Here is a 25,832-nt window from a genome sequence, read left to right on the forward strand (position 1 = left end):
TTAAGGGCCCATAAGAGAGGTTGGTCAAGCAGGACCTTGGAGCTTCTTCCAGCCCAACCGCTCTTGGCAGGTGGCTTCTCAATGGGGCTATGATCTTCATGGACATCAGACAGGAGGAGGTCTGACCCATTCTTGAGTGGGCAGAACTTCTGAATCTGGCAATAGACTTTGGTGAACACCTCACCCCCTCTTCAAGGGAACACAAGAGCAGGGATGACAAACTTCCCAGGTAGGAACTGGGTCACATGCAATGTAGGAATGGATGGTATCTTTGCACCTGGAAGGCAAATATTTAGGGTATCCTTATGCCCCATAGGAATAAAACTCAGTTCTCACCTGTCTTCTTTAATTCTCAAAGAAGGCATTTACTGGTCTTGCTATTCCCAGGAAAGAATGGAGCTGCTATAAACTTCTAGTCTCTCTAGACCCCATCTGATCTGTTGTAAAAGACCTCTAAAAGTGAGGTAAGAAAACTCCAGTTTCAGCCTCTAAGTTGCACAGTAATATGCCTTCTTCATATAATTTAGATCTCCAAATAAATCAGGAAAATGAATGAGAAGTCAAGGATTTCAGTATAGATATATAATTTTTATTTAATTTAAAATAAAAATTCAATGCTCGATTGGATTGGGAGAGAATATATGATTTTCAGAATAGAGGAATTTTTCTAAATCATGAAATTACAAGTCATTGATGAGAACAGGCTTCTCCCTCCTCTAGGCTCCTTACAGAGCCTGCTTAGGAAATAAGAGAGGTGAATCATCTTCCTCACCTCCTCCCCACCAGAACTTGGCTCTCCCCAAATCCCAAAAGAGGAACAAATCCTCCATTGCCTCTTCCCATTTCTACCAAGAGTCAGCTTCTAGCCCCTCTGTATCAGGTCCAGGCTCCTGAGATAATGAGGGTCCCTCAGTTCCCTACAGGGCTTGGGCACCTCTGATAAGAGAAACCACAAGTATGGCCATAGAGACCAAAATTGTTTGCTTTTCAAACTTGTGTAGACAGTTGTCAGGGTTCCCAGGTCCAACCATCTTATAAACACATCATAGTCCAGAGAGAGAGGAGGAAGGATGGAAACCCTGAGCAGAAGCAGGCTCCACCACTTTATTACAGCCCTACCTAAGCCCCTCTCACAGGGGCTCATAGGCAGAGAAGCCGGCAGATCTCTTGACCAGTCACTGGGGCAGCAGGGAAGGCAGAGGGCCCCAGGTGGGGAAAAGGTGATCTTTGGAGAGGTATGAATGTGCAGGTAATAAAAGGCAAGAAGAGCATCCATATCTCCTCACCCTGGCTAAGGCACCGAGAAGAAGGAACATAGAAATGGTAAAGATGGGAAGAGAAGGAGAAAGGGTCCCTTGGATCCTAGCCTAGGGAAGACAAAAAATATGTAATGGAGACAGGTGGGGACTACCACATGGGCCCCATGACTGTGCAAAGAAGAGCATGTGAGAAGTGGGCAGAGTCACGCCAGCATGTCCATTACCCATAATGCTCCCCTAACCCCACTCCAGAATAGGAAGGAAATGAATTGCAGGAGTCAAGGGGGCAGAATCACATAGGGTATTTCCCTGAGCCTAGGGTTAAGAGCTAAAGAAAGCAAGCTTTATATACATGGCAATTTCTATCCCTTCCTAGCCCACTCAATCCCCCTGACCAGCCTGCTCTTATGAGGGAGCAGAGGAGGGGGTTATCGGCACTTAAGGAGGGGGCTCAGTTGGCCTAAAGAGCCCACTCCCCCCAGAGGAAGGGGAATGTCCCTCTACCGGTTTAGCGCAGATGCATTTTTTTTTATCACCATCACTCAAACCCCTCCCCATCTTAGGTCTTTAATAACTGGATCCCTGCCAGAGATGAGGAATCTGAAGCTGGGCAGAGCAGAGCAGAACTGACCAGGCCTCAGGTGTGGTTTATGGGCCCTTGTGAACCACAAGCTAACAAGAGCTAGTCTGCAGGTTGCTCTCTGTAAGCAGTGAGGCGATGGAGGAAGGATCGTAGACACTGTCAAATTCCTCATCTGAGCTCAGTCCTTCGTGCTGGAGGGTTGACTCAGCAGCTGAGCGGGAAGCTTTGCGCCTGAGTCAAAGAGAGGAATACCAGTCAGGGGAGATGACAGAAAGATTAAAACAGCCTCCCTTCTCATGCTAAGGAAACTCAGTTCTCCTAAAGCCTAAAACTACCCATAAGATTCCCCTAAGAAGTAGGGGAGATGGGGTACCGGATGGATACTGAGCTCCTAAAAGACATCCATCCTGGCTTTCATCCAGGAATGAATGCCCACGAAGTCCCCTTTTCCCCACCCAGCTCAGGAGAGCTCATTCCCAACGGAGCAGGGGGCAGAAGAGCAGCCCATACCAGGAGTCCTTCTCCAGGGCTTTGATCCGGGCCTGGAGCTGTTCATTGACCTCATGCTGTTCCTCCAGCTCACGCTGGGCTTTCTTCCTCAGGCTGTCCAGTCGCTCAATTTCCTCTTCGGCTTCATCCACCTGCCGCTTCAAAGCCTTCACCCTCAGGCTTAGCTAGGCAGGATATCAAGTCCCCCCATTAGAAATGCATCTGCTGCTACCAAGGCCTGAGACCCTCCCCTGTAGCAATCTTGACAAGGTATATGTAGTTGCCCCTAGAAAAATGTTGTGACCATAGGCAAGTTCCCTAACGTCATAGGTTTGTCTTGGGGATTAAATGAGTTAATACATCACTTAGAAAAGGTACCCAGTGTATCGTAAGTACTCAGTACCTATGCTTACTATGCACTAATCTAGTCCTTTTGCTCTAATTTCTCTGTCCTTATAGAAAAAAAGTCTAAGATAGAACACATAAGAGGTAGGCCCTCCCCTGGCCTTCAAGAAAATGCATAGTATATACTTGCCCTATGGTTGACTGGCCCTAGCTGCCATCCTTACCTGGTCTTTCTGGTCATTCACATGCTGCCTTTCATCATCAATCTGGATGGACAGCTCTTTAACTCTCCGCTCCAGTTTTCGGTTGGTAGACTGCAGAACTGTCTTCTCCCTGAAAGGGCGGGGTAGGGGGATGTCTAGGCTGTTGCCATTTCTAAAGAAGTTGCTACTTGGCCCCATACTGCCTCCAAGGACTCTAAGGGCTCAGCCACAAGCCCCACCATTAGGCTGGGGAGGATCCAGGGCAGATCCAAAGAACTGGGTAGACAGAGGCCATTCACATTTCAGAATTTCCATAATTCTCTCTTCTCCCTATCAAGAGAAGAGGGCTCCCGAAAGATCAAGCCAGATTGCCATGACTGAGGCAGAAGATCGGGGTGGCGGGGGGGTGGGGGCAGAGGAGAAAAGTCCAAAGGGAGAGAGAAAGGATGGCTCATGTCACCTCTCTTCTGCCTGCAGCCGCTCCTGCAACTCCCGATTCTGGGACTCAAGCTGCGAGAGGCTGGCGCTGGGCTTCTGGAAGCCTTCTGAGCTGGCCAACCGGCTCTTCAAGTCCTTGTTCTGAGAGGGGACAGGAAGCCTCCTTGATTTGCACTCTACTTCCAATAGCTTTCATGGTCATTCTATCCACCTCCCAAGGTCTCTCCCTGAGACTGCCCACCCCACCCCCTCACCTGTCTCTCCAAGGAGATTTTGTCACACTCCAGGTCTTGCCGGGCTGACCTCTCCTGCATGAGCTCTGTCCTCAGCTGGTCCACCTAGCAGGGATAGGCCAGAGGAACTGGACTTGGGGAGGACTGATGATGAACCAGCAAGCTGAAACCAAGCTGGGCAGAGTAAATGGAGGGTGCTCTCTGAATCCCCCAAATTCCCAGGCAACTAAGAAATCACAGCCTACTCAAATGAGAGGAGCCATAAAGATTGAAACAAGGCCTCCTCAGTCTCACCAGGAACCAGAATCCCTTCTGAATGGAGATGGCCCAGACTCAGGTCAGTAACCCAGGCCACCAGGATTCCTTCCTCCATTCAATTCCTGGCTTCTTTCCACTTGAGGAAACCTGCCAACCCCTCCCGAAAGCAGATGAGACTCTGCAGTAGAACTAGTCACGCACCAATTCTGCAGCCAGATCTCTCCAGACATGAAAGATGGGAAGGTAGGGTTGTTTTTGAAAGGGCTGAGAGGCTCTGTCGTCAGGCATAAACATAGATGAGGGGTCAGGAAGGGGCTACCTGATCTCGGCCACGATTCATCCGGTCGGTCAGCAGCTCCACCGTGCTCTTCTCCTCATCTAACTCTGCCTCCAGCCGTGAGACTTTTTCCTGTGGCAGAGGGACAACAATTTGGGTTAATTGTGTCCCAAATGCTAGACACCACAATGCCACTCTCACCTGGACGCTCTCAGACCCCAGCCTCCAGAGATTCTTGTCTCTCCCCATCCCACAATCCGTTGGTCCCTCCCCCTGCCCAGAGCCACCATGGAGCTAGCGCCCTCTGCTGCCCAAGTGAGGCATCAAGAGGAAGGAGCGGGCCCACTTTGATCCTGACCCCTTGGCAGGAGGACAAACCCCAGAATCTGTTTCTCACTGGGGCAGCCCTATTTCCCTAATGGGAAAATAGAAACCAAAGCTTCTAAACTCAAGCCAGGCAGTACCACATAGAGACTAAGAGTGTGGGCACCAGAGCCAGACTGCCTGGGTTTAAAAATCAGATCTACCACTTCCTTCCCTGGTAGTTCAGCGGGTAAAGAATCCGCCTGCAATGCAGGAAACCCCAGTTCAATCCCTCGGTTGGGAAGATCCCTTGGAGAAGGGAAAGGCTGCCCACTCCAGTATTCTGGCCTGGAGAATTCCATAAACTGTATAGTCCATGGGGTTGCAAAGACTCGGACATGAGTGAGCGACTTTCACTTCATTTCACTTCACCACTTCCTAGCACAGGGGCCAAGGACAAGTGGCTTAGCCTCTCCGCATCTGTTTTCCACATCTGTAAAATGGACAAAACAAAACTACCCATTCCAAAGGGCTATTCTCAGGACTGAGGAGCTGATCAGTCATATCTGACTCTTTGTGACCCCATGGACCGTAGCCCACCAGGTTCCTCTGTCCCTGGGATTCTCCAGGCAAGAATGCTGGAGTGGGTTGCCATTCACTTCTCCATTGGATCTTCCAGGCCCAGGGATCAAACCCGGGTCTCCTGCGTTGCTCAAGTTTACATGATTCTTAAATACTTGGCACATAGCACAATATATTAAGCATTTGCTGCTATTATTACTGTTGTCGTTATTGCCAAACACCGCAAATTGAAAACCACTGTTGACTCTAAAGGGGAGAAGCTGCTGCTCAGCTCCAGCCAACGATTACCATGCAGAAAACTCGGGACTCAAAGCCCCTCGTTGTTATATTTTTCAAAGGTAAACAAGAGGCCAGAAATCCAAAATTTTATTTGACGTCTTTAAATTTCTAAACAGTGGCAATTAATTCAAAGTTGCTTAAAGCACTGTAGTCAAACAAAACCCATCAGCTGTGGGCTGCCAGTTTTCTACCCCTAATACAGAAAGAGGCTGGGAGTGCCCTGGCTTTTCCCACAGAAGTCCCACCTGTGCCAGGATCCAGACCTCCCCCCACCTTCCCCCACCCTGCCTCTACACGTCAACCCCTCACCTCAAGGCTCTTGAGTTGCCGGCTCTTGTCATCCTGAGAACGTTTTTTGTTCTCTGCCTCTTGTTCCAGCCCCTGCAGTCGCTGGACCAGCAGCTCTTTGTCCAGCCGGGCTGTGTCCCGATCAGCCTGGGATGCCTGCAGGGCCTGCCGCAGCCTCTGAGTCTGGTCAGAAGAGAAAAATGCAACAGCTCAGATAAAGTGAGGTGGAGGCGGGGTGGGAGCAGTCCACCCTGCAGGGGAAAATTCTTCAACACTTTAAATCACCTGAGTTTTTAGACAACTGATACTGAAACCAAGCCTCAGGGTGTATGATTTAAGTGGACAAGATGCATCCTGGGTATTGAGATTTTTAAAAATCTCCCCAGGTGCCCCTAATGTGCAGCAGGGTTTGAAAACGCATCAGTAGAGGATGTGTTGTCTGTACAGGAGTGACGTAAGTGCACCGCTACAGTGTACAGCCCCACCTAAGTGCATGCGTGCTCAGCTGATTCAGTCATGTCTGATTCTTTATGACCCTATGGACTACAGCCCGCCAGGCTCCTCAGTCCATGCGATTCTCCAGGCAAGAACACTGGAGTGAGTGGCCATTTCCTCCTCCAGGGGATCTTCCCAATCTAGGGATCTAACCTGCATCTCCTATGTCTCCTGCATTGTAGGCGGATTCTCTACTGCTGAGCCACTGGGGAATGCATCCTCTGTCTGCATCTAGGGTGGACAACTCCCTCCATCCTCCCCCGCCTAAATGATTAGACCTAAACGCAGATCCTAGGATCCTCTGGCAACAGCTTTAATTAAGAGGCAGGCTTCCCTCATGGCTCAGCTGGTAAAGAATCCGCCTACAATGTGGGAGACCTGGGTTCAATCCCTGGATTGGGAAGATCCCCTGGAGAAGGGAACGGCTACCCACTCCAGTATTCTAGCCTGGAGAATTCCATGGACTGTGTAGTCTGTGGGGTCGCAAAGAGTCGGACACGACTGAGCAACTTTCACTTCACTTCCTTGGTGGCTCAGAAGTTAGAGAGTATGCCTGCAATGCAGGAGACCCTGGTTCGATCCCTGAGTCAGGAAGATCCCCTGGAGAAGGGAACAGCTACCCACTCCAGTATTCTAGCCTGGAGAATTCCATGGACTGTGTAGTCCATGGGGTCTCAAAGAGTCAGACACACTTAATTAAGAGGCAATGAATGACCTTCAATATAAGAATACTGGGAGGGTTCCCAGTATCCTGCCATTTAGGCTTCTACCTCATCCTGAAGCCGGCTTAGCCCCCCAGAGGTCTTCTCAGCTTCACTGGCCCACTCCTTGGCCTGGCGCTGGGCATCTGCCACCTCCCGCCGAGCCTTTTCCTTGTAATCCTCCAGCTGGGCCTGGAGCTGCTGCAGGGCTTGCTTTGAGTCGTCCCCAATCTGTTCCAGCTGAGACACAGAGAGAGGAGCTTTTTCAACCCTGCAACTCTTTAACAGTTGCCTCTGTCCCTTCTCTAGGCCCAGACTCCCAAGGTTCTCCCAGAGCCTCCTTCCTGCCCCAACAGCCCTCTCTTGCTCTCTCCTGGACCTAGGTCCCTAGTATGGCTGGGAGTAATATACAGACCTCCTGGATTCAAATCCTGCTCTACCACTTAGCTGTGCAACCACAGGCAAGTTACTTATCCTCTCTGTCTCAGTTCCTTATCTGTAAAATGGGATAATAATAGTACATCACACGGTTGTTGTGAGAATTATGTTAATTAATTATATACGTACTCACAGCAGTGCCTGATACAAAGTAAGCCTGAAATGACCATATTTTACCAAACCCATGATACCAATGATTATTATAAGGTATACCACTGAAAGAAAAAGTTGCCAACTGAACTATAACATACCATCAATTATAAGACAAATCAATTCCAGAGATGATACAATGTACATTTTAGAACTGATGAAATAGGTGTTTGCTCCAGTTTTATAAATAAGAGTCTAGGTGGATGACCTTACTCGAAAAAAAAGCAATTTATTTCCTTTTCTTCCTTTCTCCTTCCCTCCCCTGAATATGAAATTCTACCAATGAAAATTCCTGTTTTAAGGTCTTACAGATGTCTAAGGAGGGACCATAGGCCTTTTTTTCCCCTTCCCCTAAATATAAAGTTCTGTCAATGAAGATTCCTATGTTTAGGTCTCATAGACTTCTAAAAGGAACTCCAGGAGACAGACGGTCTCCAAGGATTAGACCGTAAAGGAATGGGATGGCAGGAGTGAGCAAAAACACTCAGGGGACACAGGAAGGATGCCACTCTGCCTCTTTGGCCTTGGCTTCCCCGACAATGAACTTGAGGAAAGCAAACACCACACGCTGTGACCCCATTCCCTCCCCTGTCCACTGCTCCAGGCAAGCTTCTGTATGAGCTGAGCCTCTTCCTGAGCCTGGGCCAGCCCGTGCCTACCTCCTTGTTCAGCCGGTCCACAGTCCTGTCCAGTAAGCGCTTCTGCTCCTCCAGCTCGGCCTTGCTGCGCCTGAGCACCTCCCGCTGCTTCCCCTCCTCCTCCAGCGCCCGGTTCAGCGCCTGCTGCTCCTGCCCCAGGCGGGTCAACCCCCGCTGGGCCTCCTCTAGCCGTGCCTCCAGTGCCCGCTTGGCTGCTGCCAGGCTCCCCTCCTCTTCCTGAGCTGCATTTAAGGCCTCCTGTAGCCGCTGTTTCTCTGCCTGGGAGAGGAGAAGGTGAGTGATGTTGGACCAAGAGGATGCAAAGCTCAGGCTCAAGCCATTTGGAGGTGAGCAGCTGGGAGGGAGGAGGAAGAGATATTTCTGAAAAAGGTGGACAATGAAAACAGGCTCCAAGATCAGAGACCATGTAGAGTGGGAGATGGACAAAAACACTAGGGCAAAGGCTAAGACATTCACACCAAAGCACACTCCAGAAACAAACCCAAGGTTAACAGAGGGCTAGGGAGGCAAATAGAAACACATTACAGGCAAAATAAAAGTGATGGCTGAGTATTCCCATGTTCATGTTAGTCGCTCAGTTATGTCTGACTCTTTGTGACCCCGTGGGCTATAGCCCACCAGGCTCCTCTGTCCATGGGATTCTCCAGGCAAGAATACTGGAGTGAGCTGCCATTCCCTTCTCCAGAGGATCTTCCCGACCCCAGGATCAAACCCAGGTCTCCTGCATTACAGGCAGATTCTTTACCATCTGAGCCATGAGAGTAAAAATATTAGTCTCTCAGTCGTGTCTGACTCGTCGCGACCCATGGACTATACCTCTATCCATGGAATTTTCCAGGCAAGAATACTGGAGTGGGTGCCATTTCCTTCTCCAGGGCATCTTCCTGACCCAGGGACTGAACTCAGGTCTCCTGCATTGCAGGCAGTTTCTTTACCGTCTAAGCTACCAGTATGTAGCCAGGGATGAGAGGACAGAGGACAGGGAGGAAGCCAAAGATGTTAGCGAAAGCACTAACCTCTAGCCGCTGCACCTTGTCCCGAAGCCGAGCCTCCGCCACTTCCCCACCCTCCGCCAAGCCTCGTGCCTCCTTCAGCTGCTGCTCCAGACCCAGGATGCGCCGTCGGAATTCGTCGTTTTCTTCCTGGGTCTCCCGAAGCGTCGTCTCCACTGCTGTTCGACGCTGCCCCAGCACTGCCGCTTCTGTCTCTGCTGCCATCTGAGCCTGAGGCCGGTTCAGAGAGGTGGCTCAGACCCCGGGGCTCAAGATCGCCGACGACTCCCAGGAAAACCACCCCACAGAGAGCGACTGAAAGAGGGGTGGTACCGCCAGCCAGAGGCTTCCCTGAGAACCCCACCCTACAGAGAAGCAGTGGGTGTCACAAGGTACAGCCCGGCCTCCCCAGCCACATCCTGGCTACGTTTAAGCACACACCTAGGACTGTGGTATTTGGTCTATACATACCCATGATAGGTAATTTTCCATGCCCTCTGGCTCCTCAGCCCTCCAGACCCCTCAGCCTCCACCTCCTAAGCCCTATGCCCACTCCCCTTGCCTTGGAAGCCTCTTCACAGTCTTGTCTCAGTTGCTGGAGGGTCTTTTGTAGCTGGAGGTTCTGCTCTTCCAGCCCCCGGCTCCGTTCAGCCTCGACCCTCAGCTGCTTCTCCAACTCCCGCTCCCGGTGCCGCCCTGCCACCTCCTGGCTCTGCTGCTCTTCCTGCAGCTCCTTAAGTTCCTCCTGTGTCCGACGCAGCTCCTAGAAGGAAGAGAAATGGTGACAGGGCAGAGAGAACCAGCTTGGGATACCAGAGAGTGGAGAAACGGAAACTCTCATACATTGCTGGTGAGAGTGTGAAATGGTATGGCCACTTTGGAAAATAATTTGGCAATGTCTCAAAGAGTTCTTGGGCTTCTCTTGTGGCTCAGCAGGTAAAGAATCTGTCTACAACGGGGGAGACCTGTGTTCGATCCCTGGATTGGGCAGATTCCCTGGAGAAGGGAATGGCTCCCCACTCCAGTATTCTGGCCTGGAGAATTCCATGGACTGTATAGTCCATGAAGTCACAAAGAGTCAGACACGAATGAATGACTTCCACTTTCAAAGAGTTAACCATAAAGTGACCATATGACCCAGCAATTCCACTCCTAGGTATATACCCAAGAGAACTATATAAGCATATGATCACAAAAAAACCTGTAAGTAAAAGTTCATTGTGGCAATATTCATTATAGCTAAATATAGAAATGACCCAAGTGTCCATCAGCTGATGAACAGATAAGACTTCCCTGGTGGCACAGTGGCTGAGAATCCACCTGCCAGTGCAGGGGACACAGGTTCAATTCCTGGTCCAGGAAGATTCCACATGCCACAGAGTAATTAAGCCCATGCATCACAAGTGCTAAGCTCGTGTGCTGCAACATTGAAGCCCACTTGCCTAGAGCCAATGTTCCACAATAAGAGAAGCCACCGCAATGAGAAGCCTACACACCACAACAAAGAGTAGGCTCCACTTGCCACAACTAGAGAAAGACCAAGGAAAGCAATGAAGATCCAGCACAGCCATAAATAAATTTTAAAATGTTTAAAAACTGATGAAGAGAAACAAATGTGGTATATCCATACAGTGGAATATTATTCAGCCATAAAAAGTAACGAAATACTGTTACTTGGTACAACACAGATAAACCGTGAGAAACATACTAGATGAAAGAAGCCAGACACACAAAAGGCTCGATATAATAGGAGTCCGATTATATGAAATGTCCAGAATAGGCAAATCCATAGAGAGAGAAAGTAGATTAGTGGCTCCTGGGAATGAGAAGAGTGACTGCTAATGGATACAGGGTTCTTTTTTGGGGTAATTAGAATATCCTATAATTAGATAGTGGTGATGGTTGTAAAACTCTGTGAGTGTACAAAACCCCACTAAACTGTATTCTTTAAAAGGGTGACTTTTATGGTACATGAACTAAATCTCTACTTTAAAAAAACTATGTGGAATAAGAACAGATGAGTGTATGAATAAAATAAAAATAGCTATTTTTTTTCAAATGCTAAAAACCAAAGTATGTGACACAATAAATATTCGTGTGATTTGCTGATCTGATTTTTTTTTTAAATATTAAAATATGATTTCTGGTTCTAATTATCTAGTAGCTACTTCTGAAATTCAGAAAGTATCATAATTAGGCTGAAAGGTTGTTTATATATATATAGTGAGTCTTCTATATAAGACACTAACTACAAAGAAAAAGAAAACTACCACAGTGTGTGGTTTACAGTGGACTGGGTTAGTCTGTTTTCCTAATGTATATGTTATGCTATGCTATGCTAAGTCACTTCAGTCGTGTCCGACTCTGTGCGACCCCATAGACGGCAGCCCACCAGGCTCCCCCGTCCCTGGGATTCTCCAGGCAAGAACACTGGAGTGGGTTGCCATTTCCATCTCCAATGCATTAAAGTGAAAAGTGAAAGTGAAGTTGCTCAGTCGTGTCCGACTCCTAGCGACCCCATGGACTGCAGCCTACCAGGCTCCTCCATCCATGGGATTTTCCAGGCAAGAGTACTGGAGTGGGGTGCCATTGCCTTCTCCATGTATATGTTATAGGCTGATTAAATATTTAATAAAATGTACTTAATATATGAGATAAATGAAACAGTAGTTATTACTTTTTAGCTTTACCTAGCATAATAAATCAATTGAGATTGTCCAGAGGAATGTCCAAGTTGCCTATGTCAGCTAATATAATGAACAAACTTCAGACTATCTTTATTTGTTAACTTAATAACAATACAGTAAAAACTAGGAGTACTTCTGATTTGACAACCACCAAAGTATATTTGGTTAACACTTATTATCTTTTTCTCCACCAAAAATTTTTTTATAAGCTCAAGCTTTTATTTTTCTGGGAAATCATCATTCAGAGGTATATTTCTTTACTCATTTAAAAATACAATGCTTACTGATTACAGTTAGGTAGCCTTATAGTAAATGCATGATCAATAAGCATTGATTAATTAATACTTGTTAACTGATTACCTACTACATACCAAGCATAGACAATCAAAGAAATGTAGACCCAGAAGGATTCTCAAGAGGCTGTAAATGCCAATTCTCCATAATTATAATTAATGAAAATATTTTCTAACTTTCAAATCATTTGAAATAAAGCACTGCTTTCTTGTCCTTCATAAACTAATACCAGGAATATGAAGAAATTATTTGTGTTAATTTCAATTTTATGAGATTGTTTATAAAATATCCACGCATGATAAAAACATTTAGTTCCCTGGGTCTAGATTCTGCAGTAGCCTTCAAATTACAATTTGGCTTCCCATGTAGGTCAGCTGGCCGTGTACTGCAAGTGTTCCAATCCATGTGACAACACTGCTCATTGTAAGTTAATAAACCAGTGTTCTAATTGTAAATGTTGGTTTCATAAGTGTAGTTAATGAGTCCCCTCTAAAAGATGAAGTAACCCTTGCTATGATGACCAAATGAGGTTTCCAAGCTTGCAAAAATGAGCCTGGAGTTTCACAAATTCACCTCAATGTTGCTACCCATGAGGTCTCTTGGGAGGCAGCCAGCAGCCTCTGGCTATAACCCAAGCTGGCCATGGCGAGTTCTTTCCATTAGAAATGTCTACAGTGAATGAGGAGACCAGTCCTGCCGGAGTGTGTGCTGCGAAGAGATAAGGCTGAGCAGGCAGGAGGAAGTCTGAAAACAAAGCAGTAGGAGACAGCATGAAGGCCCTCGTGGATGGGTGAGGCATGTGCCCATCACCCTAACCTGCCCTTCTGCCCCACAGCTTCCAAGTACCTTCTTGAGCTCCTCCACCTGGCGAGTATCTCCAGCACCAGTTCGGGCCTGCCCTAGTTCCCTCTGCAAGGCCTCTATCTTCTCCCCAAGTTCCTCTTCCAGCTCGTCCTTCTCCATACGCAGCTGCAGGAGTCTGAGCCCAGCAAGGTGAGATAAAAGGGAAGGGAAACAGAGTGAGGCCACCTGCTGGGGAGAGGCTAGAAGAACAATGAAAACCACCTCCGTGGAGGTTAATACACTGGGCCCCCGCCCTCAGGAGGGAGGAAGGTGGATACAGAGAAGGGCAGTTTGAGAAAAGAGCACAGCGCTGACGGAGAAGAGCAGGGATAGAAGAATCCTGGACAAGCTTCCTGGGGGGGGACTATCCTTACTGCTGCTTGGTGGCTCTAAGCTCCTCCTTGTTCTTCTGAAACATGTTCTGCCAATGCCCTGTCTCCTCTGAGGTCTCCTCCAGCTCCTTCTGCAGCCCCCGCACCAGGGCTGACATCTTCTGCTTCTCAGCTTCTAATGCTGCGTGGTCCTAGTGAAGAGGAGAGTCAGGGGCCAGGAGGTTCATAGGCGAGAGCTAACTCCAGAGCAAAGTGTGAGAGTGCAGATGGTAAAGCTCAGATCCAGAGGCACTGTGCCAGCTGCACACCCTGACACCCAGGGAGCCTGGCGCAGCGCTAGTACAAGGCTCTCTTCCTAAGACACAGTCTGCCTGTCATCTAGAGAGAGTCTCCTTCATTATTTCCCCATGGGACTTCAATCACACACCCTCCTGGGACTTCTGGCCCGCACTCCTTCTCTCCACCCTTACAGGTTTCCTGACGGAGGTTTTCATTACATCTCACACGTGTCTTTTAGCAGGAGTTCCAGTGATGACCAGGAAAAAAAATCCCCAGATACCAAGACCTCAAGGCAGCCCCCTTCCCTGGGATGCCCTCTTTTCCCAGCCCTGCTCTTGTCACATGCCTGGGTCGCGTCCTGCATGCTCCGGCGAAGCTGTTCGGTGTCCCGCTGGTACTGCTGCCTCACGTGCTCCACCTCTTGGTCCCGGGAGGCCACCTCCTCCTTCAGGGCGCCCTTCAGGGCCGTCAGCTCCCGCTCCCGCAGCCTCAGCTGCTCCTCCACCCGCTGTTTCCCCTCCAAGACCTCCTCCAAAAGCTCCCGGGTCTCTATCAGGTCCTGGGGAAAGTGAAGGTGGAAGTACAGAGGTGACCATATTAGAATCCACCTGTCTGTTAATTCATTCATTCATTAATCCAGTCAGTCAAAAAATATGTATTGAGCACGTCTGATCTGTTAGGCACGTGAACAGGTGCTTTCTGCCCTCTACAATGCCTAGTTAGGCTAAAGGAAATCCACCATTCTGTCTCTGGGATCACCCCACCACTGAGCCTGCCTGAAAGCACCCTAAAGAGACAGTCAGCTACCTCCTCCCCATACTTTGGGGAAACAACAGATGAGCAGACTTGAGGATGCTCTTGCTGAAAGGGAGCAGAGATGAGAGTACCCCATCCTACTCCCTGGGCTTTCCCTGGTGTCAGATGATAAAGAATCTGCAAAGCAGGAGACCTGGGTTTGATCCCTGGGTTGGGAAGATTCCCCTGGAGAAGGGAATGGCAACCCACTCTAGTATTCTTGACTGGAGAATTCCATGGACAGAGGAGCCTGGCGGGGGCTGCAGTCCATGGGGCCACAGAGTTGGATATGACTGAAGCAATTAATACACACACCCTCCTCCCTACCTTCATTAGCACCTCCTTAGCAGCTTCAGGACCGTGGGCCTGTTTCAGCTTGTCCTGCAGCTCCATCACCTGGGTCTCCAGTCCATGCCGTACCCTTTCACCCTGGTCCAGGAGAAGCTTCATGTTCTGGAGCCTAATAATCAATCACAGACAACATTACTGAGCATTAAGTGTCAGTCCATTTTCTAAACACTTTACTTATAGTAATTCCTTTAAACTTCCTTCAAGCATTTGTTCAAATCTAAACAATGTCTCCCCTGTTTGATTTAATACTATAACCTGCTCCCCTACAACCCAGCCCTCCTAAGGTTCTTTAACTTACCACCTTCTCACATGTTACACATTTACTTACATAATATGCTTATTGTTTACTGTCTGTTTTTCCTCACTAGAAACTTTGCTTTATGGTTCACTGATGAACCACAGGAATCTAGATCAGTACCTACTATATAATACTGATCACAAAACTTCTGCTACATGAATGATTGAATCCTCACAACAATCTGGTAAGGCAGGTATTATTATTAAGCCCATTTTACAGATTAAGAACTTGATGCACAGAGGCAAACCCAGGCAGCCTAACTCATGCACTATGAGCATATCTGATAGAAAAGGTAAAGAGAAAGGTCCCATCTTTAACCATCTCTGTTTGCTCCTTTCAGCTTCCGGAGATTTCCCTGTCTCCCCCAGCGCTGGGGGAGTCTCTGAATCTGGCTGAGGTCCCCACATGGCCCTGCGTGCACTAGCAGCTGCACTCACTCCTTGGTACTCTGCTGGGCCTCCCCCTTCCTCCTCTCCAGCAGCTCCTGCAATCGGCTGCACTCTTCTGCCTTCTCCTCCAGCTGCCGTTCCAGGGCCACCTGGGATGGCTCTAGCTTCTGCCGTTTCTGGAAAAGGAAAGGAGAATGAAACAGGTGAAGGGTAGGTCAAGCCTCTCAGAAGGACCAGGAATAATGGAAATGTCTAACACCTATTGATATTCACTATGTGACAGGCGCTGAACTAGGAATCTTATGTGTATTATCTGCATTTAAGCCTCAGATGAAACCTTGTAATAGTCCTTATACTTGTAATGGTTTAAAATATGTCCACAGATTCTTTGCCATTCCTTTAAAAAGGTGAAACCTCTCCCCTTGTGCAGAGGCTGGACTTAGTATAGACTCCCCTGGAGTATAGGCCATCTCTTCTAACAAACAGAAAAAGGAGGAAGTGATGTGTCACTTCTAAGACTAGGTCATAAAAAGGCACTGCAGCTTCCTTCTAAGTTTCTCTCTTGAATCACTCACTCTGAGGGAAGGTAGTTACCACACTATGAAGACACTCAAGCAGCCCTATGAAGAGGTCCACGTAGCAAGGAACTGAGGCCTCCAGCTAACCACCATTGAGTAAGCCATGCTAGAAGTAAATCCTGCAACTCCGGTCAAGTATCCTAATGACGAGACCCCCAGCCAATATCTTGACTGGAAGCTCATTACAGGCCCTGAGCCACAACTACCCAGTTAAGTGGCTTCCAGACCTTGGACACTCTGATACTGGGCGATGTTTGTTTTGAGGTAATTTATTACACAGTAATAACTGTGTGTATGTGCTCAGTTGTGTCTGACTCTTTGTGACCCATGGACTGTAGACTACCAGGCTCCTCTGTCTACGGAATTTTCCAGACACGAATACTGGAGTGGGTTGCCATTTCCTACTCCAAGGGATCTTCCCAACCCAGGGATCGAACCCCCACCTCCTGCACCGCCTGTGCTGGCAGGCGGATTCTTTACCACTGTGCCAAGGTAGAAGCAGTGTTTAAAAAAAAAAAAAGGAGTACAAAGGCTTGAGCATAAAACTGACCTGAATTTTAAAATTCCTCTACAACTTACCACCTTGAGCAATTCACTTCATCTTTCTGATCTTCAACTTTCTTATCATACAAGGGTCCAGGATACCTACTTTACAGGGTCACTATAATCATTACCTATTACTCGGGATAGTACCTACTATAATAATTCAGCTCAGTAAATGGCAGCTACTATTACTGCCATCATTATGATAATGATGAAAAGAACTGAGGTAAATAATTTGCTCAAGATTTATACAGTCAGTAAGTGGTAGAGCTGGGCTTCCCTGCTGGCTCAGATGGTAAAGAATCTGCCTGCATTGTGGGAGACCTGAGTTCAATCCTTGGGTTGGGAAGATCCCCTGGAGGAGGGCATGGCAACCCACTCCAGTATTCTTGTCTGGAGAATCCCATGGACAGAGGAGCCTGGCGGGCTACAGTCCATGGGGTTGCAAAGAGTTGGATACAGCTGAGTGACTAAGCACAGCACAAGGGGCAGAGCTGGGACAGGACTGTCCAGAGGAACACAATGAAAAGTAGTTGGACCCCTGATGAATGTGTTCTTCCTCTCCAGGCTCTGGAGAACCCCCAAAGTCCTTCCTGGGACTAGCACACACTCTTGTCTCATCTCTCAGGACACACAAGCGCTCTTCCCACTGCTTGGAAGGGCCCATCCAGGCCAAGTTTCTTCTCCCATGTGGTCCTTCACCCCTCCTGCACCTCTGATCCTCTCCTCACCTTCACCTCTTCATCCAGCTTTTTCTGTAGCTCCTCCACTTTTTGGGTGAGTTCAGCCTGCCCTGCCTTAGCAGAACCAGGAGAAGCCATCTGCCAGAGACACAGTGGGGAAAGAAGTGAGTCCACATCCAGATCCTGAGGCGCATGAGGCCCTAAGCCTGCCCCCTCACTCCACCATGAGAAGGCCACTCACCACCAGAGGCTGCAACTGCTCCAGCACCAAACTGACCTTCCTCCTCACAGAGGTTTCACTTTCTGAGCTTCTGGAGGATGAAAGGACAGATGCAAAGGTAAGGGGAGGCAAGGGATGGAAGAGATGAGGGAAGGGAGGGTTATGAGCAGGGAAGATGGGGAACAAAGCTAGAACAAGAAAGTGACTCTGCTGTTGGGAGGGGTCCCCACTCACCCCTCTCTCAGGATGCCATAGATGGTGGCCTTCACGTGATCCATACTGCCTGGTGGGGCGGCCTCCTGCTGGTCTCGGAGAAGGTCTGGAGTTGATTTGAACTACACAAGAAGTAAACCCAAAGAAATCGGGAGGTTGAGAAGATTAAGCCAGAAGCGTGTATGGGGTGCAGGTAGAAGAGAAGTGGCAGTTGGGAGATGAGGCCCTTCAAGCATGAAGAACGAGCCTGAAAAGGGGGTACAGAGGCAATACTTCTGAGGCCAGAGCAACAGGCCAGGAAGGATCCACCTCTCACTATTGCTGCAAACCAGATTTTGCTCGACAGGCAGCTCTCAACCAGTTGTGAGCTGTGTCACAGGCTATTTGTCACTAATGGCAGTTAATGTACTAGAATGTGTAAATGATTTACTTTTAGAATAGATTTAACTTTGTCTCAGAGTAACGTCACTCCCCTACTCACTCACATTCCTGAGTGGGAGACAAAGATGGGAGCTTTGGCCAGAGCAGCAGAGAGCCACTCATATCCTCCAAGCCTGCTTCACATCTGTGGCAGCCCTAGCAAATGCCAGTGACTGAGGCACACACAGTGGTCTGGCAAGAACGAGTTAGCTCTCCAGGCTTGTGAATGGTGATTTCACAGTTACTTCCACTTCCTTTAGAATTCTGCCCATGGAAGTATCTTGTACATGTGAATATCATCTGTTAAGCAGATGGATAAAGTGGAAGACAACATGTAGACTCTGCTATAGACCATCTGAGTCCACTAGGGGGCCCAGGGCTGGTGGGTTGGGGCTGATGAGAAGGGGCCAGGGGTTGGAAGCCACAGAAGGATGGGGTCTGACCTGTAGCACTGCAGGGTCCTGTACTCTCCCCCGTGGCTCCTCAAAACTCTGAAGGACCCAGTCCTGGGTCTGACGGGCACGGCTAAAGCTGCCTAGAGAGCTCTGGGCTGATGGTTTCGAGCTGCCCGTGCGCTGGTCATGCTTTGTGCCACGGATCCAGTGATCAGGGGACTGGCGCTCCCGTTCCTGGAGGGTGGCCCGTGGCAGCCGGTTGTCCAGGCTCTGGCTCCGCTTGCGCTGTTCAGGGGGCAGCATCCGCGTGCGGCGGCCAGTCCGGCCCCGGGTCTGGCCCCCATGGTGACTGTCAAACTTGTTGATGAGTGAGTCCACCGAAGACAGGGGGGCAGTGTCAATGGTGTTGCCAGGGGAAGTCCTCTGCGGGGCCAGCTCCAGCAGGCTGGTGCTCCTATTGTCTGGATCCATCAGGGAAGGGCCTGCCAGGGAGGCCTGGGACTGGGAGCGGAGTAGCCTTCCATTCCAGTGGGCCCCGGGCTCCTCATCTGAGGTGCTGCCCTGCGAGGGGGCAGGCAACTCCCTGGCCTGAGAGTAGGGGCTCTCAGCAAGTTCCGAGTCAGAGCTCAGAGCCCCTGGCGCCCCTCGGTTGTTGGCCCCCTTGATCTGGACCCCAAAGGAGTCACCGCCTTTCTCTCCACTGTTAAGCACTACAAAGGGCTGCCCAGCGATGCCCTGCACGCGCACAGCAACCCCGTAAGTACTGGCTCTTGCATCCTTAGCTGGCCGTCGCCCACCACGACGTAGGGTGCCTATCTCTGCCTCACCCACTGGCTCTGTGATGAAGCGAATCTGGACTCCATGGTCAACAGGGCCCCGGGGCTCGGCCATGGTGGACACCTGCTCCATGGATAGGAGGGGTCCTGGAAGATGAAGGAAAGAGCTTAAGCTGAGAGATTAGAAATAGAAACCCAGAAACCTCCACTTGCCCAGCTTCTACGAGGCTGACTGCCTGCCAGTTCCCTCTATATAAAATAGTGGTCCTCATCCTTCATCTGAGCAGCAGCATCTGGAGGACTTGTTAAAACACAGACTCCACCCCCTCCCCACCCCGACCCTCTGCAGAGTATCAGACTCAGGAGGTAGTCCCCAAGCGTGGATTTACATTTCTAACAAGTTCCCAGGAAATGCTGATGCCGTATTCAGATTCCACACTTTGAGACCCACTGACCCAGAAGGACTTCTTTCCTCTAATACAGTCCTGAGGAGCTTGGCTTTGCCAAAAGTTTAAAGACTTTTCTTCATCTTCACACATACACATATAGCACTACCGTATGCTTCCCCCAACCCCAAGGAAGGCACAAGCCCCACATGCAGATGCCTCCAGCCCAGTGGAGAACTGGGGCCTCCGCTCCCAGAGCTCATTTTAAATACAGCAGACCCCAGGGTATGTCATCCCATTTCTGGGAGGATACTCAAAGAAACCAACAGCAGTGATGGCATCAGGGGTGGGGGAACTGAGGATAGGGGACAGGGCTGGGAGAATGACTGGCTCTCTCCTAGACATCTTTTTGTCCCTTTGGGGTTTTTTGTTTGTTTATATTATTTACTCATTTACTGGGCTGTGCCGGGTCTAGTTGTGGCATGCAGGATCTTAGCTGTGGCACATGAGATCTAGTTCCCTGACCAGGAATCGAACCCAGTCCCCTACATTAGGAAGGTAGTCTTAGCCACTGGAACCACCAGGGAAGTACCTTTTGGTCCCTTTTGAATCTGGTCCCTTTTGAGTACTGCCTACTCAAGAAAAAAGTAAGTGTTAGTCACCCAGTCAAGTCCAACTCTTTGCAACCCCATGGACTGTAGCCAGCCAGGCTCCTCTGTCCATGGGATTCTCCAGGCAAGAATACTGGAGTGGGTTGTCATTTCCTTCTCCAGGGGATCTTCCTGACCCAGGGATGGAACCCAGGTCTCCCACCCTGCAGGAGGATTCTTTACTATCTGAGCCACCAGGGAAGCCCACTCAAGAAAAGATTTAAATAACATTTAAGAGTACCAGTCCAGGGAGTTCCCCAGTGGTCCAGTAGTTAGAAGTTCATGCTTTCACTGCCGGGGCCAGAGTTCAGTCCCTGGTTGGGGAACTGAGATCCCGCAGGCCATGTGGGATGAGTCCAAGAGGCCCCAGGGCAGGCAGACTTGTCCATCTGAGGGCCAGAGCCAAGACCACCTGCAGGTCGCCTCCCTGGGTCCATACTGCCTAAGCCCAGAGTCAGCAGATGGAATGTAGTCCAGGTATGTGCTGGCTCCAGGAACTTGGGGAGGAGAGTTTCTCCTCTAAGCAAATAAAAAACCCGCTTCCCCCGCCCCTTCTGCTAACCTCCACCAGGGCCTAGCACCAAACTGGAGGAGGAGCCTCTGAAGTGCCAGAGACACAAACATACCTAACTCAACCCTCCAGAAGAGCTCTGGGCCAAGGAAACTTGGCAAGGCCCCTTTCAGGCAGGGACTGTAGAAGGGCTAAGCAGCCCATGAACCAGCGGGAGCAAGGAAAGGAGGGGCAGAGCTCTAGGTGAGACAGGGCTTGGAATAAGAGCATTCCTAACATTCCCAGTCCCTCCCCTCCAGAGGAAGATACTGCGGGGAGGAACCCCTTATCAGCAATGGTTCTTCACCTTTTTGGTATTTGAGAAAACATGAAAGCAATGCACCCTTCCCCCAGGTGACAGCTCACCCAGACTTTTAGCACAGCATCTCAAAAGGTCCTCAAAGCCCACCTGTGAACCCGAGGACCCCATCCTTCCACTGTGCAGACAATGGGGAGGACCAACCTCTCTGGACCAACCAACCTCTGACTCAGATACCCAAGACAGCAAGATACTTAGTTGGTAGGACCCTATGCTGGAATTCAAGTAAGAAATAGGACCAGAGGGATTCCCTGGTGACTCAATGATAAACAATCCACCTGCCAAGGCAGGAGACACAGATTCAGAGATCTGGGAAGATCCCACATGCTGTGGAGCAACTAAGCCCATGTGCTACAACTACTTAGCCTGTGCTCTAGAGCCTGGGAGCCACAATTACTAAAGCCCAGGCACCCTGGAGCCCATCCTCCACAACAAGGGAATGAGAAAGCCAATGAGAAGCCCATGCACCACTAATAGAAAAAAGCTCAAGAAGCAATGAAGACACAGCACGGCCAAAAATAAATAAATAATTCTTTTTTAAAAAGAAAAGAAATGGGACCAGAAAAGAAGCTACAAGGCAAAGGTATAAGTTCTCCAAGCCACTCATCCGATAGAAAAGGCTCCGGACTAGACTCCGGATCTGACCTGGAATCCTTGTTTCTGCTCTTCACTTAATGTATATTACCTTGGACAAACCACAACTTTTCTAAGCCTGTTTCCTCATCTGTAAGATGGGCATAATGATACTACTTCACAAGGTAGGTAATTGCCCAAGAGAATTAGACAACAACAATTATATGGGTATATACAACTATAAAAATTTATTAAGTTATACACAAGATTTTTGCCCTTTATTTACTTAGATTCTACTTCAATAAAAAGAGGGCAAATGACAAGATAGTAAACATGAACACACCTAGCAGCAAAAGCCTGTCACAAAGTTGTCAACAAATGTTATCCTGCACATATGCTGCTCCTTTCAAGGGGGCCTTCTTGGCTTCATTTGGTTTACAGAAGGATGTCACTTCCTCAGAGAAGCCTTTCCTGATCCTTCCCTCCCACAGACTAGATCAGATGCACATTATATACTCCACAGATGGCCTCATGAGTTTGCCTCAGTTTATTTTTTTAATTTATTTTTAATTGGAGAATGATTGCTTTACAATGTTGTGTTGCTTTCTGCCATACAACAACATGAATCAGCCGTTAAGTATATACATGTCCCCTCCCTCTTGACCCTACCTCCCATCCCCTACCCCATCCCACTCCCCTAGGTTGCCATAGAGGACCAGGTTGAGCTCCCTGAATTATACAGCAACTTCCCATGAGTGATCTGTTTTACATATGGTAACATGTGTTTCCATGCTACGCTCTCAATTCATCCCACTCTCCTCTTCCCCAGCCATGTCCCTAAGTCTGTTCTCTACATCCACGTCTGTTCCTGCCCTGCAAATAGGTCCATCAGTTCCATTTTTCCAGATTCCACATGTGTGCATTAATATACAATATCTATTTTTCCCTGACTTACTTCACTCCATATAACTGGCTCTAGGTTTATCCACCTCACTAGAACCGATTCAAATTCATTCCCTTTCATGGCTGAGTAATATTCCATTGTATACATGTACCACAATTATATAGTTATCGAGGGACAATTTGTTTCCTGTTTCCTCCACTCGATTATAAGCTCCTGGAGGGGAAACAAACATTGCTCTCAGCTGACTCCTGTGTCCCCAGGGCCTAGCAGATAGTAGACATAAACATGAATCTATTAAAAGTTGTATCCTGAACCAAGGAGAACTCACACAGCCATGGGGAGATTTCCCAAGGATCCCACACAGCCATTTCTTGTTTGCCCTAGTAACAGAACCTCTTCCTGGCCTGGACTCCCTGCCCTCTTCAGTCATAATTTTGGAACCAAATGTGCCTAGACTGCCAGCTATCAGAAGTCATGATGTGGCTCTACCATGATAGTATATCAACTGATCTTCCAGATTCAGGTCAAGGAGTTCTCAGCCTAGTCCCAGAGAATACATAGCCCCTTGCCCACCCAGGAGCATCAAGTTGCTCAGAGGCGGAACCAAGCCTACCCCTAGGTCCCAGGGACTCCCATACCTCAATCTTCTTCAGCCCCAGAACATGTGAATCCAGGGCCAGGAGGGCTGAAGGGATCTTTGGAGTGGGTCAGAAAGCAGGGCTCTAAATGATTCAACATGGAAAACCCGAAACCTATCCGCCTTCAGTTACAGAGGACAGCGGGGCGGGGTCCAGGGAGTAGGGCAGCTCCAAGGTCTTGCGTAAGCGCCAGAGGCAGGTAAACAGTGATCGAGTGCCAGGCAACAGAGAGCCCAGAGCCTCTGCTCTCACCAGATGCCTGACCCTGCTTTTCCCACCACTGGCATGTGCCCAGGGCGCTCTTCACCAACTGGACTTGGGAAGAAGACTAGACCACAAGTTAATTCAGCTTCATCTGTCTGCCTGTCATTCCTGCCTGCGAGGAGGGGGCGGACACAGCACCTGTATCAGGCAGCCACTTCTCCCTGAGTTACTCATTAGCCTGCCCTGCCCCAATTCCATCATCTCTGGCCCAGCCATAAGCGTCTGGCTTCCAACTAGGAGTGACAGGGTCTCTGGACTCCTGGCAGAAGTGGGGGTGGGGTGGTTTCGGGTGTGCCCAGGAAGAACTGGTATATAGAGGGCCTTGCAATATACTAGATGCTATATAATTGGCAGAGGCAGAAAATGGGTAGAGGTACACTGATTAGACTCCCCTTGGAGGTAACAAGGAAAACAAAATAGAAAAGGACCACTCAGTGACCTTGATCTTTTGGCTCCTATTTTCTCATACAGCTAATGAGATAAGGTTGACTGAGGATCCAAAAAGAACCCCCCAAGTGTACTCCTGGTTCAGTCCACTGAAACAGCCAAACCTGAGCGCCAGGCTAGAGCTGCTGGGCCAGTGGGGGCGGGTGGGGGGGGAACACAATGAGGAACTGGGCCCCTGCAAACTGGCTGGACAGGTTTGAGAGGCAAGAGGAAGGGGAGGGCCAGGGAGACTCCACTGGCAGTTTGTGAAGCAGATCAGAGAAATTCCACACCACAGAGGAGGCAGAGGGGCAAAACCAGGGGCAGGGACTCTGTCCAGCTTAGATGCCAAGGCAGAAGGTGGGAAAGGAACAGGCAGGAGGAACAGAGATACGAACAGATACACAATGAGCCTGGTGAGTGAGAGACAGCCCAGTGTGCGACAGGAAGACTGTCTCCCTCTACCCCTCCCTCTTGAGAGTTTCCAAGGTTGCATTTCAGATCCCACATAACCTGGGCCACCTCCCTGGCTCTTAGTTCTCCCCTTGCCTAGCATGAAGAAAACCAGCGGCCCTACTCTTCTCCTCACTTCCCACAGGGGTGGTGGCAAGCAGGTCAGCCTGGGGAAAGCAGGAAGGGTTCTAGGAAGCCAGAATCCTCTTAGGGTCAGGCAAATCTCTGGATTAGCAGTCCCCTAGGGCCAGCCCCCCATTCCCAAATACCCAGGATGAAAAAAGAGGTATGGAGGCATGTGTAAGCAGCCTGTCGACTACATAGCGGTTGCTAATTATTTCCCAATTATAACAACTCCTCAGGCAGGGCATCAAAGGGGCCAAGTTATGGCTGGCTCTGGTTCCCTCACCTGCCTAAGGCAAGGAAATCTGCCTCAGAAGTTTAGTCTAGGCCCTCATGTGCACCTCTCATCCAGCCTGAAGACTTAGAGGTGCTGAATCTCCTAGTCCTGGGGTCTCCTGAGGAGCCCTGCTTATTTCCTGCACCAGTGTCTTCTGCCAGTCTGACAGCCACCACAGTCCAGCTGTTAGGGATGCCTGGTGGGGTCTCAGCGAATAATGGAGAATTTCCAAGAGGCATTGAGAAAATTTGTTAGGCTCCCAAACCTCACCCAACAGCTTCATCTAGAACCCCAGAAGTATGTGTGCTTGGAGGGAGGGTTTGACATTAGCTCCCAGAAAGAGGCCTCATTAGAAAAAAGTATTTCTACATATTTTGTAAGCCTAGGGATCAGTGCTTACTCAAATCCCTCTCTCATAGAGCACTCTCTCAAGAGGAAGAAGGAAAAATCCTCTCTGGCAAAAAAGCAAAGGAGGACAAATGTTGAAAGCCTTAGTTTCACACCTAGCAAAGAGATGGGGGTATCCTCTCCTTTTACCTCTCAGTGTCTATTAATTGCACCTGTCTCCTCCCATAGGTGAAAGGTTAAAGACTCCACACCTCAGAGCCATCTCAAAGCCAGAAGAGAGGTATCAGGGACGGCTCAGACTGGCAGTCGGGGAAAGAACCTCAGAGAAACAGCACCTTTCCACGCCCTCTCCTTTCCGTCTCTGAACCATAGACAGCAAGTCCCCTTTGCCCTACCGAGACTGACTCCTTCCCCCTACCATTCCGGTCTCCAGGAGAAATTCTGCCCCAGGGACTGGCGTCTGACCTCCAGAGATATCTTGGCCCTGAAACGCTTTCATGCCCGGGGAATAGCCTCAGCCTCAGGTGCCCCTCACCTGGCACCTTCCCAAGCACCTGCGTCTGGCACCTTAGAGCAGAAGCCAGCTCTTTATCAGTAGTACTCCCACCCTACCTTGACCTCCCCTCCTCCTCTCGCCAACACAGCACCTGTGCCCTGGGTATCTCTGATCGCCTTGACTCCCGCCCCTCAAGGGTACACCTGAGAGCTCGCCAGCCTCTTGGGTGCCCTCGCCTCCCGCCCGGTTCACTCACCCTAGCCGGGCTCGGCGCTCCCGGGCTCGGGCTCGGGCTCGGGGAGAGCTGCACGATCGGCTCCCGGGCCCTCCCCCTCTGTCCCTCCGCGCTCCCTCCTT

General features: G+C 49.4%; 1 protein-coding gene across 2 annotated transcripts; it reads right to left on the minus strand.

Moving 5' to 3' along the window:
- Positions 1–567: 567 nt before the first annotated feature.
- On the minus strand, positions 568–25,832 carry CGN (cingulin). Of its 2 annotated transcripts, none has more exons than XM_070785681.1 (21): positions 25,732–25,832; positions 18,341–19,215; positions 17,499–17,599; positions 17,286–17,355; positions 17,093–17,182; positions 15,289–15,416; positions 14,530–14,662; positions 13,754–13,966; positions 13,171–13,319; positions 12,800–12,932; positions 9,535–9,735; positions 8,997–9,203; positions 7,981–8,238; positions 6,803–6,973; positions 5,559–5,720; positions 4,128–4,217; positions 3,572–3,655; positions 3,340–3,458; positions 2,901–3,009; positions 2,353–2,516; positions 568–2,073 (listed from the first exon to the last, which is right to left on the minus strand). In XM_070785681.1, the coding sequence occupies exons 2-21, from the start codon at positions 19,199–19,201 to the stop codon at positions 1,932–1,934; spliced, it is 3,585 nt and encodes a 1,194-aa protein (XP_070641782.1). In that variant the 5' UTR covers positions 19,202–19,215; positions 25,732–25,832; the 3' UTR covers positions 568–1,931. The 2 variants fall into 2 exon arrangements, with proteins under 2 accessions (XP_070641782.1, XP_070641783.1); XM_070785682.1 differs by lacking the exon at positions 25,732–25,832 and adding an exon at positions 23,089–23,394.

This window comes from Bos indicus, chromosome 3 (assembly GCF_029378745.1).
Source record: "Bos indicus isolate NIAB-ARS_2022 breed Sahiwal x Tharparkar chromosome 3, NIAB-ARS_B.indTharparkar_mat_pri_1.0, whole genome shotgun sequence".
Lineage (NCBI taxonomy): Eukaryota > Metazoa > Chordata > Mammalia > Artiodactyla > Bovidae > Bos > Bos indicus.

What these genes read in the sequence shown, in the direction of transcription:
- CGN (XM_070785681.1), bottom strand. Translation starts at nt 19,201, where the DNA reads ATGGAGCAGGTGTCCACCATGGCCGAGCCCCGGGGCCCTGTTGACCAT. An exon ending in CTAAGGAGGTGCTAATGAAG is followed by an intron (nt 13,967 to 14,529) that starts GTAGGGAGGAGG and finishes CACTTTCCCCAG; the next exon opens with GACCTGATAGAGACCCGGGA. An exon ending in CGGCTGCAGGCAGAAGAGAG is followed by an intron (nt 3,010 to 3,339) that starts GTGACATGAGCC and finishes CCGCCCTTTCAG; the next exon opens with GGAGAAGACAGTTCTGCAGT.